The sequence below is a fragment of the Nerophis ophidion genome, linkage group LG18 (assembly GCF_033978795.1).
Source record: "Nerophis ophidion isolate RoL-2023_Sa linkage group LG18, RoL_Noph_v1.0, whole genome shotgun sequence".
NCBI lineage: Eukaryota > Metazoa > Chordata > Actinopteri > Syngnathiformes > Syngnathidae > Nerophis > Nerophis ophidion.
In genome coordinates this window covers 18,215,414-18,235,354 of record NC_084628.1, presented here as the reverse complement: position 1 = coordinate 18,235,354, position 19,941 = coordinate 18,215,414, and the positions used below count along the sequence as shown (strand labels likewise).

Genomic DNA, 19,941 nt, shown 5'->3' with positions numbered 1-19,941 from the left:
AACACAATCATCAAATCTGCATAGCAACAAGCAGCTGCAAAAATATGTAAATTATAATAAAAGTACTATAGTACTTGTTTTTACTGAGATTTTAGACGCAATCGCCAAATCTGCCTGGTAACAAATGGCCATAAAATATGTAAAATAATAATAAAAGTAGTATAAGATAATTTTTTTTATCACGCTTTAAGACAATTCACCAAATCTGCCGAGCAGCATAAGCTGCAATGCTTATTTATTAGAAATCATTTACAATGTATGTTGCAAACAAATAAAATACAAATAGAAGGCCTGTATATTTAATAAATCACCCCCCCAAAAATATAAATGATATATTGAAGTGTATATGTTAAAGCATACTGCAATTTAGGATTTAAGGAATAAATTAGACTAATGGTTTTAAATGTTGACAGCGGAACAAAAACGAAATAAACACGTGCAAATCGCATGAATAATTAAAATGACAAATTAAATACAATTAAATGTAAAATACAATAAAATGTGTATTTATGCGCAGTCTAAGATGCACTCAACAAAAGAGGAGAAATATAGCCTTAGAGAAAAATGTAGTTTAAAACCATTGTATGCACGTACAACACTTAAAAAATTAAATATGTAAGTGAGTGGAATTAAATTATGGAATGGATTAGTCAAATAAATCAAACAAAGTACTAATATGATCCAGATTCATAAACTGTTCCAACTTAAAGTGTTTATAAAGTACAAAGAAAAAACATTCCGACTTATTTGTTATTGAAAAATGAGACAATCTTTTTCATCTCATTTGTATTACAACTTATAACACCTATTTATTGAGAACTTTATAATGTATTGAGTTAAACTGTGTACACATTGAGAACAGGAAGTGAATTAAAGATGTTGGTAATTGCTATGAAATGAAAAAGGGGTATAGGATTCAATAAGCTTTGCTTCTTCCTAATCCTTTTCAGACATGTCATAAGAAACCAGAAAAAGGTGCATGTTCGAAATCAACTTCAACCGTAACCAAACTACTATAGAGAGAACATACAAACCCTTTATTTATTGAATCGGAAATACTGAAATACCACGACATAGTGAATTTGCAAACAGCTAAAATTACACACAAAGCAAACTATAAGCTGCTACCCAAGAATATACAACAATTCTTCTCAACAAAAGAGGAGGAATATAATCTTAAAGAAAAATGTAATTTAAAACATTTGTACACACGTACAACACTTAAAGGCCTACTGAAACCCACTACTAGCGACCACGCAGTCTGATAGTTTATATATCAATGATGAAATATTAACATTGCAACACATGCCAATACGGCCTTTTTAGTTTACTAAATTGCAATTTTAAATTCCCGGGGAGTTTCTTGTTGAGAATGATGACGTGTACGCGAGACGTCACGTACTGTTAGGAAATATTAGCGCTGCGCACACACACACAGCTAAAAGTCGTCTGCTTTAACCGCATAATTACACAGTATTTTGGACATCTGTGTTGCTGAATCTTTTGCAATTTGTTCAATTAATAATGGAGAAGTCAAAGTAGAAAGATGGAGTTGGGAAGCTTTAGCCTTTAACCACACAAACACACGGTGATTCATTGTTTAAAATTCCTGGAGGAGAAGCTTTACTATGGATCAGAGCGGTCAAGCGAACATGGATCCCGACCAAATGTCAACCAGCAGTTTTGGTGAGAAAATTGTGGTAAAAAGTCGCCACTTACCGGAGATCAGCTGAGCTTATTGCTGCCGTCGACTTCCATCAGACACGGGCCTCAAGACACCCGTAGATACACCCTTCCGACTATCAGGTACTATTAAACTCACTAAAACAATAGAAAGATAAGGGATTTCTCAGAATTATCCTAGTAAATGTGTCTAAAAACAACTGAATCCGTCCCAATGCAATCGCGTTTTTTTTAACTTGATTTTAATTTTTTTCATTTTTATTTTTTCTAGTCCTTCGCTATCAATATCCTCAAACACGAATATTTCATCCTCGTTCAAATTAATGGGGAAATTGTCGTTTTCTCGGTCCAAATAGTTCCCATTAAAAACAATGTGAGGATGTGAGGAGCCCTCAATGGGTGACGTCATCGTCTGCGACTTCCCGTAAAGGCAGGGCTTTTCTGTTAGCGACCAAAAGTTGCAAACTTTATCGTCGATGTTCTCTATTAAATCCTTTCAGCAAAAAAATTGCAATATCGCAAAATGATCAAGTATGACACATTGAATGTGTTGCTGAATCTTTTGCAATTTGTTCAATTAATAATGGAGAAGTCAAAGTAGAAAGATGGAGTTGGGAAGCTTTAGCCTTTAGCCACACAAACACACGGTGATTCTTTTTTAAAAATTCCCGGAGGTGAAGCTTTACTATGGATCAGAGTGGTTATGGAACATGAATCCCGACCAAATGTCAACCAGCAGTTTTCGGTGAGAAAATTGTGTTAAAAAGTCGCCACTTACCGTAGATCAGCTGAGCTTGTGCCGTCCATAATGCTGCCGTCAACTTCCATCAGACACTGGCCTCAAGACACCCGTGGATACACCCTTCCGACTATCAGGTACTATTAAACTCACTAAAACACTAGCAAAACAATAGAAAGATAAGGGATTTCCCATAATTATCCTAGTAAATGTGTCTAAAAACATCTGAATCCGTCCCAAGGCAATCGCGTTTTTTTTTTTTAACTTGATTTTATTTTTTATTTTTATTTTTTTTCTAGTCCGCCGCTATCAATATCCTCAAACACAAATCTTTCTTCCTCGCTCAAATTAATGCTCGGTCCGAATAGCTCGTTTTGTTGGAGGATGAGAGGAGCCCTCAACGGGTGACGTCATCGTCTGCGACTTCCGGTAGAGGCAGGGCTTTTCAGTTAGCGACCAAAAGTTGCGAACTTTATCGTCGATGTTCTCTACTAAATCCTTTCAGCAAAAATATGGCAATACCGCGAAATGATCAAGTATGACACATAGAATGGACCTGCTATCCCCGTTTAAATAAGAAAATCTAATTTCAGTAGGCCTTTAAGACCTTAAGTATATCAGTATGTGGAATTAAATTATGGAATGAATTAAGCAAAGAAATCAAACAATGTACTAATATGATCCACTTCAAGAAACTCTTCAAACATAAAGTGTTTACAAAGTACAAAGATTCATTCTGAATTATTTCATCCATCCATTAATTTTCTAGATAGTCTTACTTATCTCACCATATGAAATATACCTTACTTTATTAATTATTACAAATGTATTTTTATTGTTATTACTTAAGGAGTATACTGTGGATAAATTGAGAACAGGAAGTGAACAAAATTTTTAGCAACTGTTATGAAGAGGAAAAGGGGGTAGGATTAAATAAACTCTGCTTCTTCCTACTCCTTTTCGAACATGTCGAACTGAGAAACTAGAAATTGTGATGTATCATGTTGTATGCATGCATGTTCCAAATAAACACAAACTCAACTCAACTCAGCTACCGTAAATTCGAATTGTTGCAGTTGTTTGAGATTAGTCATAAATTGTTGGAAAGAAAAGTGCCTAAAGTAAGAAGAGTCCATGAAATATGTTTGTTGACGCCCCTGTAGATGTTGAGCTAAAAACGCTACAAGGCCCATTAAAGTGGCTGCCGGGCGCGACATCTTTACTGCAACTCCTCATCTGATTTGCGACGACTGCTGCCCTGAGACCGAGAAGTCGATACTTAGCAAACCTCTAATAAGACTGCTAAGGTGAAATATGCAGCGTAAAGTGTGGCAATGAGGGCATCGCTGCTGGAGGTTGTGGCCCTGAGTGGCGCATTTAGAAGTTGTCGTAATCCCCGGGACTGATTGCGCTACCACTGTAACTAAACTCAACCCACAGCTCAGAGCTTATTGTGCTCCTTTTGCCACCGCTTGCGTTCTTGCATCTTAACATTTGAGACGGTGAAATAAACTGCGAGGGGAACGTTTTGCATGTCAATGAAGGTGCTTTGCTGCTCACTTTAATCCAGCCTTGTGTGTGTGTGTGTGTGTGTGTGTGTGTGTGTGTGTATGTGTGTGTGTGTGTGTGTGTGTGTGTGTGTGTGTGTGTGTGTGTGTGTGTGTGTGTGTGTGTGCACGCACAGGAAGTAATGTGTGCTTCTGCAATTATTGGAAAACTACAAGAATCTCCTCTGGTCCACCCTTGGAGACTAGTAGGGTAGGATTCATTTAATGATGAAAAAGGCACCAGTTTTACACGTCTCACGGGGGTAACATTGTTGACACTCTTGTGATGCTAGGTTTGGAGCGTGACGCCTTGTTAGAAAACTCATTACGCTCCAACTCGCCGCTGAATTCTACACTAATAATCGCCGGCGTGTTTTATAGCGTTCATATTCTTAAGATGCACCGAGTTGGCACGGTCAGTGCACCAGGTATAATAACGTTTGTGCTATTATTCTGCTATAAACCTCACTCTTTTTGTGTGTTTTTCAGAGGGAAGCAAACAGGAAGCACTGGGGTAAGACCTCACTCTTATAGTACCTCTAATTACGCTATGGGGCAGGGGTAGGGAACCTATGGCTCTCAAGCCAGATGTGGCTCTTTTGATGACTGCATCTGGCGCTCAGATAAATCATAGCTGACATTGCTTAACATGATAAGTAATGAATAATTCCGCTTGTAATCACAGTGTTAAAGGTCTACTGAAACCCACAGCTACCGACCACACAGTCTGATAGTTTAAATATCAATGATGAAATCTTGACATTGCAACACATGCCAATACGGCCGGTTTAGTTTACTAAATTGCAATTTTAAATTTCGCGCGGAAGTATCATGCTAAAACATTGCGGTATGATGACGCGTGCGAGTGACGTCACGCATTGTAGAGGAAATTTTGGTCCAGCACCATTCACAGCTATAAGTCGTCTCTTTTCAGCGCATAATTCCACATTATTATGGTGTTGCTGAATCTTTTGCAATTTGTTCAATTAATAATGCGAGACGTCAAAGAAGACAGATGTAGGTGGGAAGTGGTGTATTGCGGCCGTCTTTAGCAACACAAACACAGCCGGTGTTTCCTTGTTTCCTTGTTTACATTCCCGAAAGATGACGGTGAAGCTTTACTATGGAACAGAGCGGTCAAGCGAACATGGTTCCCTACCACATGTCAACCGGCAGGTTTCGGTGAGAAAATGGTGGTAATAAGTCGGCTCTTACCGTAGATATGAGCAGGGAGCTTGCGTCGTTCCTCCTGCACGCACCTGTCAAAGAGGCAGCTGCGATTCTCTTGCCTCCTCCCACCGGCCGCCCCCGACCGTCGGATGCTTCCACCGTTGTTGGAGGGAAAAAAAAAAATCTCAGCCCGGCCCGACCGGCTGCCTTCGCCTCGTCGAGAAACGTGGCTTCCCTCTGAGACAATGGCGGTCACCACACTTCATCCCAAGTGCAGGACTAATAAACTCAAAAACTCCTTTGTCCCACAAGCCATTAGACTGTACAACTCCTCTCTGGGGAGGGGGGCGGGGGGTATTAGGATGACAGGGGATGCAAAACAATAACAGTGAAATACGTTTGCATAACATGGTCACTACTGCCTACTTTCTCTTGTTATATTCTTATTTTACTGTTAAATTTTTATTCCATTGTTGCTTTTTATTTTTTATTCTTATTGTAATATTTCTTTATTTTGTTTCCATTTAAACCCCCATTATTTACTTTTTACTTTTTTTTAAATTGATCTCAACTCTGTACACTGCTGCTGGAATTTTAATTTTCCTGAAGGAACTCTCCTGAAGGAATCAATAAAGTACTATCTATCTATCTATCTATCTATCTATCTATCTATCTATCTATCTATCTATCTATCTATCTATCTATCTATCTATCTATCTATCTATCTATCTATCTATCTATCTATCTATCTATCTATCTATCTATCTATCTATCTATCTATCTATCTATCCATCTACCCCTCCGACTTTCAGGCTGTACAGGTACGACCATATAATCTCACTAAAACACTAGTAATACAATAAGCAGATAAAGGATTTTCCAGAATTATCCTAGTAAATTTGTCTAACAACATCTGAATCGCTCTGCCGTCTCGTTTTTTTTCTTTCTAGTCCGTCACTCTCACTTTCCTCATCCACGAATCTTTCATCCTCGCTCAAATTAATGGGGAAATTGTCGCTTTCTCGGTCCGAATCGCTCTCGCTACTGGTGGCCGTGATTGTAAACAATGTGAGGATGTGAGGAGCTCCACAACCCGTGACATCACGCGCACATCGTCTCCTACTTCCGGTATAGGCAAGGCTTTTTTATTAGCGACCAAAAGTTGCAAACTATATCGTCGATGTTCTCTACTAAATCCTTCAGGGAAAATATGGCAATATCGCGAAATGATCAAGTATGACACAGAATGGAGCCGCGATCCCCTTTTAAATAAGAACATTTAATTTCAGTAGGCCTTTAAACATAACGTTCAAAATATAAAACATTTTAATCCATCCATCTGTTTTCTACCGCACCTGTTCAAGAAGTCGCATTAATGGTCAGAAGTATTTTATTTATCATCAGTGAGCTCCCGAATAACAATGTTATTAAAAAGAATAACAGACTTATTATATGAAGATCTGTCACTTCATTTCTTTTTGTGCTTCTTTGTTTTTTATTTACTTCCCATCAGTGCCCTTATTTTGTTTCCATTTCCTGCTTGTCCCACTCGGCGCTGTTTATTCCCCCTCACCTGCTGTTGATTGGCAGCCGGTCCACACCGGCTGCCAATCAGTATGTTTCCATTTATGCTTGTCTCACGCGCTCCTCAGGTCTAGAAGATTGACTATTGTTTAGAACTGTACATGGAAGACTGCTTCACTTTCCTCTGTTAATGATATTAAAAGCATCTTACCTGCTCTTCACTCCCCTGGTTCCTGCATCTTGGGATCGCCACTACTGCTGCCATGCGAGTTTGTGACATATTATACTCTATAAATGTTGGTCTTACTTAAAAATGTAGACATTTAGTTGTACTCAGGGTTAAAAAATATTATATGGCTCTCACGGAAATACATTTTAAAATATTTGGCTTAAATGGCTCTTTCACTCAAAAAGGTTCTCGACCCCTGCTATAGGGGAACTGCACTTTTTTTTTTATTTGTCCCTATCATTCACAATCCTTGTGTAAGACAAGAATAAATGTTTTTTTTAATGCATTCTAAGTTGTAAAATACTAAGTATGTATGCATGTATGTATGTAGGGGCGGAGGCGTGGTTGGGGGCGTGGTTAAGAGGGGAGTATAATTCACCAACTCGAGTATTTAATACATATTTCATATATATATATATATATATATATATGTATATATATATACATATATATGTATATATATGTATATGTATATAAATATATATACATATATGTATGAAATGCTTAACTTTCAGTGAATTCTAGCTATATATTTATTTTATTATATATATAAATAAAATAAATAGTTTAATTTCAGACGGCACCTATCAAATACTCAGTAATAAAAACACAGTTGTTCTACTAACTGTACTGTGCTTGCTGGTTACTAAAATAAAACCAACAACACTTACCTTTCACTATTTGAGTAACCTTTGTTCTGCCATTTGCGTACTGGCGAGAGTCATTTGCCGTCAGGTGCGCAACACCACGTAAATCGTTAGCCAATCAAAAAGCAACCCCATAACGCTATAGCCAACATTCACCAGGAGATGGCGACAGACAACATAGAAACACTCTATCACAGACGGCGTCGCCATGGCTGTAACTTCCTCGTTCTTCTGCTTCGTCTCCTTGTGTGTGCAGATTTTTATTAAAATCCGTAGATGTTGTAATGTGATTGGGCAGGCAAGCTGTTTATATAGTGGGAAAGCGGGCGTGAAAACAGGTTGTCCCCATTCATGTCCGCATGGAGCTCGAGGGGGCGTGGCCTCCAGCTCCGCTGTATTTCGGGAGATTTTGGGAGAAAATTTCTTCCGGGAGGTTTTCGGGAGAGGCGATGAATTTCGTGAGTCTCCCGGAAAATCCGGGAGGGTTGGCAAGTATGCAGTAGACAACCAACTGTACTTGGAATGCCCCCCCTTTCCATCACCAGACACCATATGGGGCCCCCTACGTAGATAAAGTAAAATTATTACTTTGATCACTTAACTGCAGGTTTTTGTCGCACCGGAGCCATGATTACTTCAGAACTTAACATTATTATCACGAGCATGGCCGTTCTTCCTTAAGTAATTCCTCAAGTGTCTTGGGGAAAACATCAGTAGAAGAGGATGCAAAATAGACCTTGACTTACCTTATTTTTATCCTGTTTGTGAGCACTGAATCTGCTTTTTTATCTCTATTTTTCCGACGAATACCTTTATTTTTCATTCAGAATCATTAAATTAATCACCCAAAATTACACTCCTCTTGCTTGTTCAGACCCATTTTGCGCGAGTCAGTTTGATTGGAGAGGTCCATAATTTCCTTGTATTAACATAAATTGGAAATGTATGCAGGCAGACCCTTACTTTAGTTGTATTATAACAACCTGCGACAATGTATCTGGCAGACGTATTTAATAATTCTTTATAATAACAGGATTTGGGATGAAGATGCTACCAAAACACATACTATTTAATATGAACTTGCTTCCGGTTGTCGTGTTTTGTGGTCGAGTTCTGTTTTGTTTTGGATTCATTGGGCACTCTTGTTTTGTCACCATGCCAACCCATCAGTTTCTTACCTGTTAAGTGTTCATGACTCACACACCTGATTTGTCTGGACTCACGCACCTGTCATCACTGCACCCATTTAAGCCTGTAGTTGCCAGGCAGTCAGGCTGGCGACATCACCCTCTTATCACCTCTTACACACCCATGTTATCCATGCCGATGATCCATGCTCTTTCTCAGTTACAGTAAGTGTTTTTGTTTTTGTTGTCCATAGTTTTGCCATAGCGCAGGTTTTAGTTTTCATAGCCAAGATTTCTTTTACCTCCGCTGAGAGTGCCTTTCGTTTATGCCCTTTGTTTTGTAATACCTTTTGAGTGTTAAAATCAAATAATGTTCGTACCTTCACGCCATGTCTGGTCCAGTCGATTCGCACCACGGGAAAACAAACCACACCAAAGTCCACGTCATGACACCGGTCTTCTGTAGGTGACATCAGCAGGCTGATGCAACACCCCCCCCCCCACACACACATTTTGGAGCTAAAAGTAGGTGTTCATAAATGTGCTGGACATTTTACCTATAGACATAATTTTTAGGTCCAGAACTAGAAAATAAGTGCCAATACGGTCAGTTCTATAGAGGGGCCCTTTAAGGTCAGCCACTGTCCGATTCCACTGTCAGCCACAGTGGAATCGTCTCCTATAGTGTTGGAATTACCAATAAAGCTTTCCTTATTGTCGCCCAAGAAAATAAGGTAAAAAATGGCGTCTATTAAGTAGACATTACGTTTGGAAGCCACATAATATTTGAGATGTCTTCACCTCCTTCTCAGGGAGAGATATAGTGGGCCTTGTGGTTGTCAGCATTTTGCTCCGCAGCAGTTTATTGTCTTTCCCGGCGGCAGCCTCGGTGTAATAAAACTGCTTTCTGTTTTTACTGGCAGTGGACTTCATGATAAAAAAACCCAAAAACAAGTCCCCTAATGAAGTGCTCTTTTGGGAGGAAAGTAATCCCTAAGGCACGTCACCGTTTAGAATTTGAACACAAAATAATGCCACTAAAGTCAAACAAGCGAAAAACAATGGCTTGTATTATTTGTAAAGGGATGGGCTTTTGTGAATGTTCTGAACTCCTGTTTCCATGCTAGTTTCATATTCAGGGTCATTCCACCTAATCTGTGTCATTTCCTTGTTGTATTGTTGTCCCAATACCAATATTTTGGTACTGGTACCAAATTATTGTAATCATTTTGGTACTTTTCTAAATAAAGGGAACAACAAAAAAGTTCATTATTGGCTTTATTTTAACAAAAAAATCTAACGGTACATTAAACATATATTTCTTATTGCAAGTTTGTCTTTAAATAAAATAGTGAACATACAAGACAACTTGTCTTTTAGTAGTAAGTAAACAAACAAAGGCTCTGTAACGCCAAATTTCTTCCCCCTGCAAAAACCTTGCCCCCCACATTTACTTCCGTGGTCATGATTAATACACACGTTTTTTTAACGCTACATTATAAAATAATAACGCTATATTATAAAAATACAGACGTTTTGTTAACGTTATATTATAAAAAAATAAAAATAATTAAAAAAACAATTTACAAACACAAGCTATGGGATGACTTAAGAGGAAACGTGAGCAAACGTAACCCCGGAAGTAAATGCGTCATCCCATAGCTTGTGTTTGTAAATTGTTTTATTTATTTTATTTTTATAATATAGCGTTAACAAAACAACTGTATTTTTATAATATAGTGTAATATTTTTAAAATATAGTGTAATATTTTAAAAATATAGCGTTAATATAACGTCTGTATTAATCATGACCCCGGAAGTAAATGGGGGGGGGGGGGGGGGGGGGGGGGGGGAGAAGAAATTTGGCGTGACAGCTCCTAATTTAGTCTGCTGACATATGCAGTAAAATATTGTGTAATTTATCATTCTATTATTTTGTCAAAATAATTAAGGACAAGTGTTAGAAAATTATTTATTAATCTACTTGTTCATTTACTGCATTTACTTGTTCAATATCTGCTTCTTTCTGTTAAAATGTATTAATCAATTATTCTTCTGTTGTTTGATATTTTACATTACTTTTGGACGATACTACAAGTTTGGGTATCAGTCCGATACCAAGTAGTTACAATATCATACATTGGTCATATTTAAAGTCCTCGTGTGTCGAGGAACATATTTCCTGAGTTTATAAACATAATATGAATAATGAAAAAAAAAAAAGAAGCTGTTGTGAAGCCAAAAAATATCGATGTAGTCATAGTAGTATCGACACGATACGCTATTTTACTTGGTATCATTACAGTTGATGTCAGGTGTAAAGCCACCAATGGCGTTTGTTTACATTTTGACGCCAGTGAGCTACGGTGTGTAGTGAATCATGTTTTGCAATTCCTCGTCCTGCAGGGATGATACTTGTAAGAAACTTACTTTATTTTTCGCCATGGAGGCGAAGATTAGTGTTTTAGAAATAGTTAAAACACTGCAGACTGCGAATGGACATTAGGTGCTAACTAGCTACCAATGTTTTAAAGCACCTCTTTGATACTTTTTATTAGTAGATTGCACAGTTCAGTACATATTCCGTACAATTGACCACTAAATGGTAACACCTGAATAAGTTTTTCAACTTGTTTAAGTCGGGGTCCACGTTAATCAATTCATGGTACAAATATATACTATCAACATAATACAGTCATCACACAAGTTAATCATCATAGTATGTACATTGAATTATTTACATTATTTACAATCCGGGGGGTGGGATGAGGAGCTTTGGTTGATATCAGAACTTCAGTCATCAACAATTGCATCAACAGAGAAATGTGGACATTGAAACAGTGTAGGTCTTACAGTAGGATATGTACAGCCAGCAGAGAACATAGTGAGTTCACATAGCATAAGAACAAGTATATACATTAGAAGTACATTTGAGTTGTTTATAATCCGGGGAGATGGGATGTGAATGGAGGAGGGTATTAGTAAAGGGTTGAAGTTGCCTGGAGGTGTTGTTTTAGAGCGGTTTTGAAGGAATATAGAGATGCACTTACTTTAACACCTGTTGGGAGTGCATTCCACATTGATGTGGCATAGAAAGAGAGCGTTTCAGTGTTATAATTTCACTTTAATAGTTTTTAAGCCAAAATGCGTCTGTTCTCTCTTTTATGTCTACACACTTCGTCTGCTCGTAAGTACTCCGTGATTTTGTGCTGCTGAACATGCTCCTCTGCTCGTAAAACCAGCAATGACATAATGTGACGACGACCAGGGCGCTTGGGGGGTGTGGGACCGGTACTTTTCAGAGTCGGTATAGTACCGAATATGATTCATTAGAGTCGCATACAATACTAATACCAGTATACCGTATTGTTCTGCCTTGTTTCAACTCTAAATCTGATAATGCACACGTTGAACTACTTAAAATGTGTATCACAAGAAACTTTACTTCATTTTTGTACAAGGTTACTAAGCCAAAGATGACTCCATCTATCCATTTTCTACCGCTTGTCCCTTTTGGACTATCTCAGCTGCATTCGGGCTCATTTAAGAAAATTATTTTTTTGTATGAAATATAGTAACATGGCGTTTAGATTAATAGCGTGATGGAACTAATCATATTACAGCGATTAGGCATAGGTACTGAATTCTGTACTTATATTGGTCCCCACCGAGGTTTGTCTGTACTAGCGGGCAGGGGTGGGCCATGCCTTTCACACCTAGGCCTTTAGTCCGACTTTCAGTCAATAAATCAATCAATGTTTATTTATATAGCCCTAAATCACAAATGTCTCAAAGGACTGTACAAACCAATACGACTACGACATCCTCGGAAGAACCCACCTAAGGGCAAGGAAAACTCACACCCAGTGGGCAGGGAGAATTCACACCCAGTGGGACGCCAGTGACAATGATGACTATGAGAAACCTTGGAGAGGACCTCAAATGTCGGCAACCCCCCCCTCTAGGGGACCGAAAGCAATGGATGTCGAGCGGGTCTAACATGATACTATGAAAGTTCAATCCATAGTGGCTCCAACACAGCCGCGAGAGTTCAGTTCAAAGCGGATCCAAGACAGCAGCGAGAGTCCCGTCCACAGGAAACAATCCCAAGCGGAGGCGGATCAGCAGCGTAGAGATGTCCCCAACCGATACACAGGCGAGCGGTCCATCCTGGGTCCCGACGAGCGGTCCATCCTGGGTCTCGACTCTGGACAGCCAGTACTTCATCCATGGTCATCGGACCGGACCCCCTCCACAAGGGAGGGGGAGACATAGGAGAAAAAGAAAAGAAGCGGCAGATCAACTGGTCTAAAAAGGAGTCTATTTAAAGGCTAGAGTATACAAATGAGTTTTAAGGTGAGACTTAAATGCTTCTACTGAGGTAGCATCTCGAACTGTTACCAGGAGGGCATTCCAGAGTACTGGAGCCCGAACGGAAAACCCTCTATAGCCCGCAGACTTTTTGGGGGCTTTAGGAATCACTAATAAGCCGGAGTCTTTTGAACGCAGATTTCTTGCCGGGACATATGGTACAATACAATCGGCAAGATAGGATGGACCTAGACTGTGTAGTATTTTATATGTAAGTAGTAAAACCTTAAAGTCACATCTTAAGTGCACAGGAAGCCAGTGCAGATGAGCCAGTATAGGCGTAATGTGATCAAACTTTCTTGTTCTTGTCAAAAGTCTAGCAGCCGCATTTTGTACCAACTGTAATCTTTTAATGCTAGACATGGGAAGACCCGTAAATAATATGTTACAGTAATCGAGACGAGAAGTTACAAACGCATGGATAATGATCTCAGCGTCTTTAGTGGAGAAAATGGAGCGAATTTTAGCGATGTTACGGAGATGAAAAAAGGCCGTTTTAGTAACGCTTTTAATGTGTGACTCAAAGGAGAGAGTTGGGTCAAAGATAATACCCAGATTTTTTACAGAGTCACCCTGTTTTTTTATTTGGTTGTCAAATGTTAAAGTTGTATTATTAAATAGAGGTCTGTGTCTAGCAGGACCGATAATCAGCATTACCGTTTTTTGGGCATTAAGTTGCAAAAAAATTAGCGGACATCCATTGTTTAATTTCATTAAGACAAGCCTCCAACTGACTACAGTCCGGCGTGTTGGTCAGCTTTAGGGGCATGTAGAGTTGGGTGTCATCAGCATAACAGTGAAAGCTAACACCGTATTTGCGTATGTCGTCACCCAGCGGCAGCATGTAGATGCTGAAGAGTACAGGGCCAAGGACCGAACCCTGGGGAACTCCACATGTTACTTTAACATAGTCCGAGGTCATACTGTTATGGGAGACACACTGCACCCTGTCAGTAAGATAAGAGTTGAACCAAGACAGGGCTAAGTCTGACATACCAATTCGTGTTTTGATACGGACTAATAAAATATTATGATCGACGGTATCGAAAGCAGCGCTAAGATCGAGGAGCAGCAACATAGATGACGCATCAGAATCCATCGTTAGCAATAGATCATTAGTCATTTTTGCGAGGGCTGTCTCTGTAGAGCGATTTGCCCTGAAACCGGATTGAAAGGTTTCACATAGATTGTTAAACGCTAAGTGTTCATTTAGCTGCTCTGCAACAATTTTTTCGAGGATTTTCTAAATAAAGGGAAGGTGAGACACCAGTTGACTTTAATAAATATTTCTCACAATACCATAATTTATGTCACCACATGACTACGACTGGAGAAATGCGAAACAGAAACACACTATTTTGCATCGAATCAATGCAAAATGCAAACATTATTTGCATCAATAGTGTACAAAACAGGCTATTTTCCGGTGCATTTAAAACAATCAATAAACCCACAATTGTCAACTGTCAAAATTAAAACATTTGTAAAATCACAATAAACACACACAAAATAAAAAATAAAATATTTGAACTCACAACTTGTAGCACCTATTGGAAGCTGGAAGTCATTGGTACCGTTCGTAGTTGGTTGATTGGATTGGAAGTGGTGGACAAACCATTTCACCGACTTGGACAGGTCAGCTAGCTCGGAGTGAGAAACGCCAGTAATGTAATGTACGCAGCTAAAAGCAAATGTGTGAGGACATATAATCGAATATTACGATATAGTCATTTTCTATATCGCAGAGAGACAAACCTGCAATATATCGTTTATGTCGATATATCGCCCAGCCCTACTTGCAAGTACAGTATATACTGTATCTGTAACATAATCCACGGTTTATTTACTCGGTTGATTTGCATAGCATTTCCTGCTTTCCTACTCAGTGGCCTAGTGGTTAGAGTGTCCGCCCTGAGATCATTAAGTTGTGAGTTCAAACCCCGGCTGAGTCATAACAAAGATGATAAAAATGGGACCCATTGCCTCCCTGCTTGGCACTCAGCATCAAGGGTTGGAATTGGGGGTTAAATCACCATAAATGATTCCCAGGCGCAGCACCGCTGCTGCTCACTGCTCCCCTCACTTCCCAGGGGGTGATCAAGGGGATGGGTCAAATGCAGAGGACAAATTTCACCACATCTAGTGTGTGTGTGACAATCATTGGTACTTTAACGTAACTCTAACTTTTGCAACTCACAACATGTGATTGGATACTCACTTGTGAGTATCCAATCACAGGAGACGTTAACGTCACGTTTCCCGGCTCAAGGTGTGGTAATCTCGGGGGGCCTACAGTCAACAACTCGTGGTCTGATCCGGCAGAATTTCATACAGCGCTGGCAACAAGCTAGCTGAATTTTGATTGGATAAGAGCTCTAACATAAAAACAAGCAGCACGGGAGCCTAACATGACATAAAGAGAATTCAATGAATACTTTTATGTATTTAGGGAAAGTTAATTGAAAGTAGAATCACCTTTTTTTCTATTTATAGTCATGGTTTATGTTAGGCCAGCAGAAAAGGCCTTGCTGGCCGTGACGGCCCATCCCTGCTACAGGGTACCGATACAGGTGAAATATCACCATATTTCGATACTGTGACTTCATGTTCAGCACTTGGTCATGAAACAAGAGGTCCAGCACTTAGTTGGATTGCCTCTAGGTAATGTAACACTTTTCCATACCAGCAAAGCAAGAAGTAGGCACTTAAAAGTACAGTAAGGCTCCACTTTCTAAAATGCGCAGCATTGGATATGCCATAAACATGCTACTGATTAGCATTAGCGATTTTTACACCTCCAAATTTGGTAATGAAGACTATGAGTAAAATGCACGTTACAATCAAGCAGCTTCCGTGAGATAGATATAATACTTACAGTATTGTTTATACTGTAAATATTGTACTTGTAGGACTTAACAAAAGACAAGACTGGCACATTCAACTTAATAGCAAAGACTACTTCCTGGCTAAGACAACACCATGTGGACTATACACTACTGCCATATAACATTTGGAATTGCAACTGCATGCAAAATCTACTACATACTATAGAAAAGTACTTACAAATGAGACACAATAGTGTAAGAAAGCAAGATAACTGGATGGCAAATCTCAGTATTACATACAACAGTGCAGGGGTCGGGAACCTTTTTGGTTGAGAGAGCCATGAAAGCCAAATGTTTCAAAATGCATTTCCGTGAGAGCCATAGAATATTTTTTAGCACTGAATACAACTAAATGCGTGCATTTTTAAGACCAACATTTTTAGTGTATAATAAGTGTCTTATTCTTTTGAATAACATTTTTATTCTAAAGCTAACCAATAATAATTATAATACTTCTTACCATTAATGCGACTGCTTGAACAGGTACGGTAGAAAATGGATCAATCAATCAATCAATGTTTATTTATATAGCCCTAAATCACAAATGTCTCAAAGGACTGTACAAACCACTACGACTACGACATCCTCGGAAGAACTCACATAAGATGCAAGGAAAACTCACACCCAGTGGGACGCCAGTGACAATGATGACTATGAGAAACCTTGGAGAGGACCTCAAATGTGGGCAACCCCACCCCCCGTCTAGGGGACCGAAAACAAAGGTCAGCATGGATAAAACCTCACCTGGATGGTTGGATTAAAATGCATGAGAAGGTTTTATAATTTGAACGTCATTTTTAACACTGTGGGTACCAGCGGAATTATTTATTACTTATCGTGTTAAGCAATGTCAGCTAAGATTTATCTGAGAGCCAGATGCAGTCATCAAAAGAGCCACATCTAGCTCTAGAGCCATAGGTTCCCTACCCCTGCAACAGTGTATATTAATTTACATATTTGAAGACACACAAAGTACAGGTATTGATTTCCAGGTACCAGGAATTGGTACCATATTGATTAAATTGTGAAAGGGACCCATCCTTAATAGTGATTCAATAAAAATGTAAACAAATAACAAAAATAATTCAGGTATCTGGATCGTGCTTAGATTAATGTGTTAGCAGCAGAGATGCGTGAAAACCCAGTGACTCCACAAAAAACTCAATTTTAACCTTTAAAACATTAAACATTTTTGTTTTTAGGACTTAAAATATAGCTGAGAAAAGGAATAAGACAAATATGTAAAACTAACATGTCTTAAGGATTGAAATGATTATCCATCCATGCATTATTTAAATGCGTGAATTTTAAGAAGCAGGCACAGGCAACAAATGTTTTTTTTTTCAGTGTTCAAAATGGATTAAACTAATCTCTTTAATTGTTTTTATTATAAAAACATTCAAGCAGATCAATTTGCAGCAGAACAAAACATATTTAGCAGGTAACCGTATCATTTTACTTTACGTTTTATTTCCAAAAAGCACAGATTTGGTGAACAGGTCCTTCAGAAGAATATTGTTGCAAATAAAAAGGTTGGCATGGATATAACCTCACCTGACGTCGTCATTAGCAGCGCCCCTGTTGGTGACCACCAAGTAGTGCACTCAATCTAGCCTCAATTGCCTCAACATCCATCCATCCATCCATTTACTACCGCCTACAATCAGTCATTTAGTGAATGATTCCACAAAGTAATTCCTCTAAATGATGTAAACGTGATCTCTGCTCATTCCGGTATTTGCAGGTTGGAGGAACCGTACAACGGCCTCAGACTACGTGCAAACGCCACAGGGGGACGGGTCAACTTGGGGTACGCCAGTGAAGGCATCACAAGTGAGTTTTTGAATTTTCTCAAAAAGACGCCTTTAATTGTACTTTTACCAATCCAAAAACATTCTAAATACACTGAAGGATGTTTTAAGGGCAATTTAAAGTCCACACAGAGAAGTCCAAGTCAAGATTCAAAGCCAAAACCTCCATGCACAGAATCAGACCTTAGTTCAGGGGTGTCAAACATACGGCCCCAGTGCCGGATCAGGTTTTATCTGCCCCGCGGCACGAGTTTGCCAGGTTAAAAATTAACCTGACATTTTTTAAAGAAAGAAACAGATGTTCTAAATGTGTCCACTGAATGATCCAATAGCAATTATTTGTACCTTTGTCGATGATGCTATGTATGTACAAACTAAACCACATGATGTTAGTACATCAGTCGAGGAAAATGATCAAACTACATGAATAACATACTGCAATTTGATTTCGATGTCATTTTTTTTGTCTTGATAGATTGAAAAAAAAGTTGACAGATGAACATTACCACATAATTTATTCAGAAAATATAAATAACAAAAAATAAAGATAGAATACTGTTAACCGCAACATGTAAGTGTGAAAAAACATTATGATTTGTACAATTTCAGAATGTGCTTGTTCTATTTTTAAACAAAGAAAACAATCTGAAGTTGTCTTTATTTTAGAGTTATCGTGCCGTGATTTTACCAGTCCGGCCCACTTGGGAGTAAATTTTTCCTCCACGTGGCCCCCTATCTAAAATTAGTTTGACACCCCTGTCTTAGGTGATTGTGGTTTAGATCAGACTAAAAGTACATTTTCCCCCCTGCAGATGCCGATTACAATGAACTAATCATGGGAATTCATAGCAAGGAGGAGTTGGTCAGCACTGACAAGGTAAGATGTCAATGAAGGGCAGAATTTGGAGGTTGCCTACAGCCGCAGCTGTTGATGCATATGTTTTTTGACCCGGCGCTTATCAGAAACCCCAGCATTTTTTTTCTTGTTTAGACCGTGCACCAGCACTAATTGTCACATTAATTTCTGACGAACAGTAGTCCTTCTCCACTAAATCTGCATTCATTTGACCCTTAGGTCCCTGACCTTGTGGCCGCCAGTAACCAAGTGGACCTTACTGAGGAAAACGCTAAGAATATCAGGAGAGTTACCACAGTTTGATATAATACAAGATGAAGACATCTGAAATCAAGATACAAAAAGGCTTAATTTTATTTCTTAGAACTTTTAGTGCCTTGGTACCTCGGTTTTTATTCTTAACACGTTCCAAATCGTATGAAAACTGAGACAATTTTCCACATGAAATAATGTCAATCTAAATGATTCCTGACACACACAACAATACATTTTGTAAACCATAATTATATTTATACAAACAGAAAACAATGACGAATAAAATAGATAAATCATCACTTACCATCACCTTTACCGTAATTGAAGAGTCTTGGTAGCGATTAACTATTAATTCAGTAGTGTTTCTCACCTTCTTTATCAAAGTGCTGTAATATCCAGGGACGCACAGAAAATGACTGCGTGCTCACACAATATTGTTCTACCCAATTCTAAAGACGGCTTAACGGCACAACACGTCACACCACCGTGACCAGACTGTCGTAGCAGTACGGTGCGTTCAGTGACACACTGGAAACATGAACGCTAAGGCGCTGGTTCACTTTGATCGTTCTATTACCGTACGCGACAACTTTATTTGGCCCTATGATAGAGACCGAGTCACAAACATGTGTTTAATTGTACTTAAAGTAAGACAGTGTATGAAAACTGAACAACATTTTTGTTGAAAACGTTCACCTAAAACCAGGTCGTATGAAAACCGAGGTAGAGCTAAGTTTTGAAAATTACTTAGAATGAAAAAGGGACTCTACAAACTGCTTTAAACAAGTACAACAATGAAGTTAAATCATTGTTCTTGTTATAGGAGGCATATTTCAAATTTGAGTACAAGTTACTTAAGATAAACAAAGTTTTTAGCTTGATTTTAGATATTTGATTTTGCTTACACATCATTACTGTAGTTTCATGGTGTTTGCATCTGTTTGTACAGTAACATATTTTCAACAGTTTTTGTGGTTTAAAAAAAAAAAATAAAACACAAACTTTTACAGAACGTTTTTATGCTTACTATAAATCTCGAACTATCCATCCGTCCATCCATCCATCATCTTCCGCTTATCCGAGGTCGGGTCGCGGGG

The 19,941-nt window shown here is 38.7% G+C and overlaps 1 protein-coding gene across 2 annotated transcripts in view; it reads left to right on the top strand.

Annotated features, from left to right (window-relative positions):
* The window catches only part of igsf5b (immunoglobulin superfamily, member 5b), a 42,818-nt gene extending 22,962 nt beyond the window's left edge, over nt 1–19,856 (top strand). The window contains exons 7-10 of one of the 2 annotated variants that reach the window (XM_061877416.1): nt 4,459–4,483; nt 17,667–17,755; nt 18,546–18,610; nt 18,809–19,856. In XM_061877416.1, coding sequence (XP_061733400.1) covers nt 4,459–4,483; nt 17,667–17,755; nt 18,546–18,610; nt 18,809–18,892 — 263 coding nt within the window. In that variant the 3' untranslated portion in view covers nt 18,893–19,856. The remainder of the gene's footprint in view (nt 1–4,458; nt 4,484–17,666; nt 17,756–18,545; nt 18,611–18,808) is intronic. The other variant, XM_061877417.1, reaches the window with a different exon arrangement.
* The last annotated feature ends 85 nt before the right edge of the window (nt 19,857–19,941 follow it).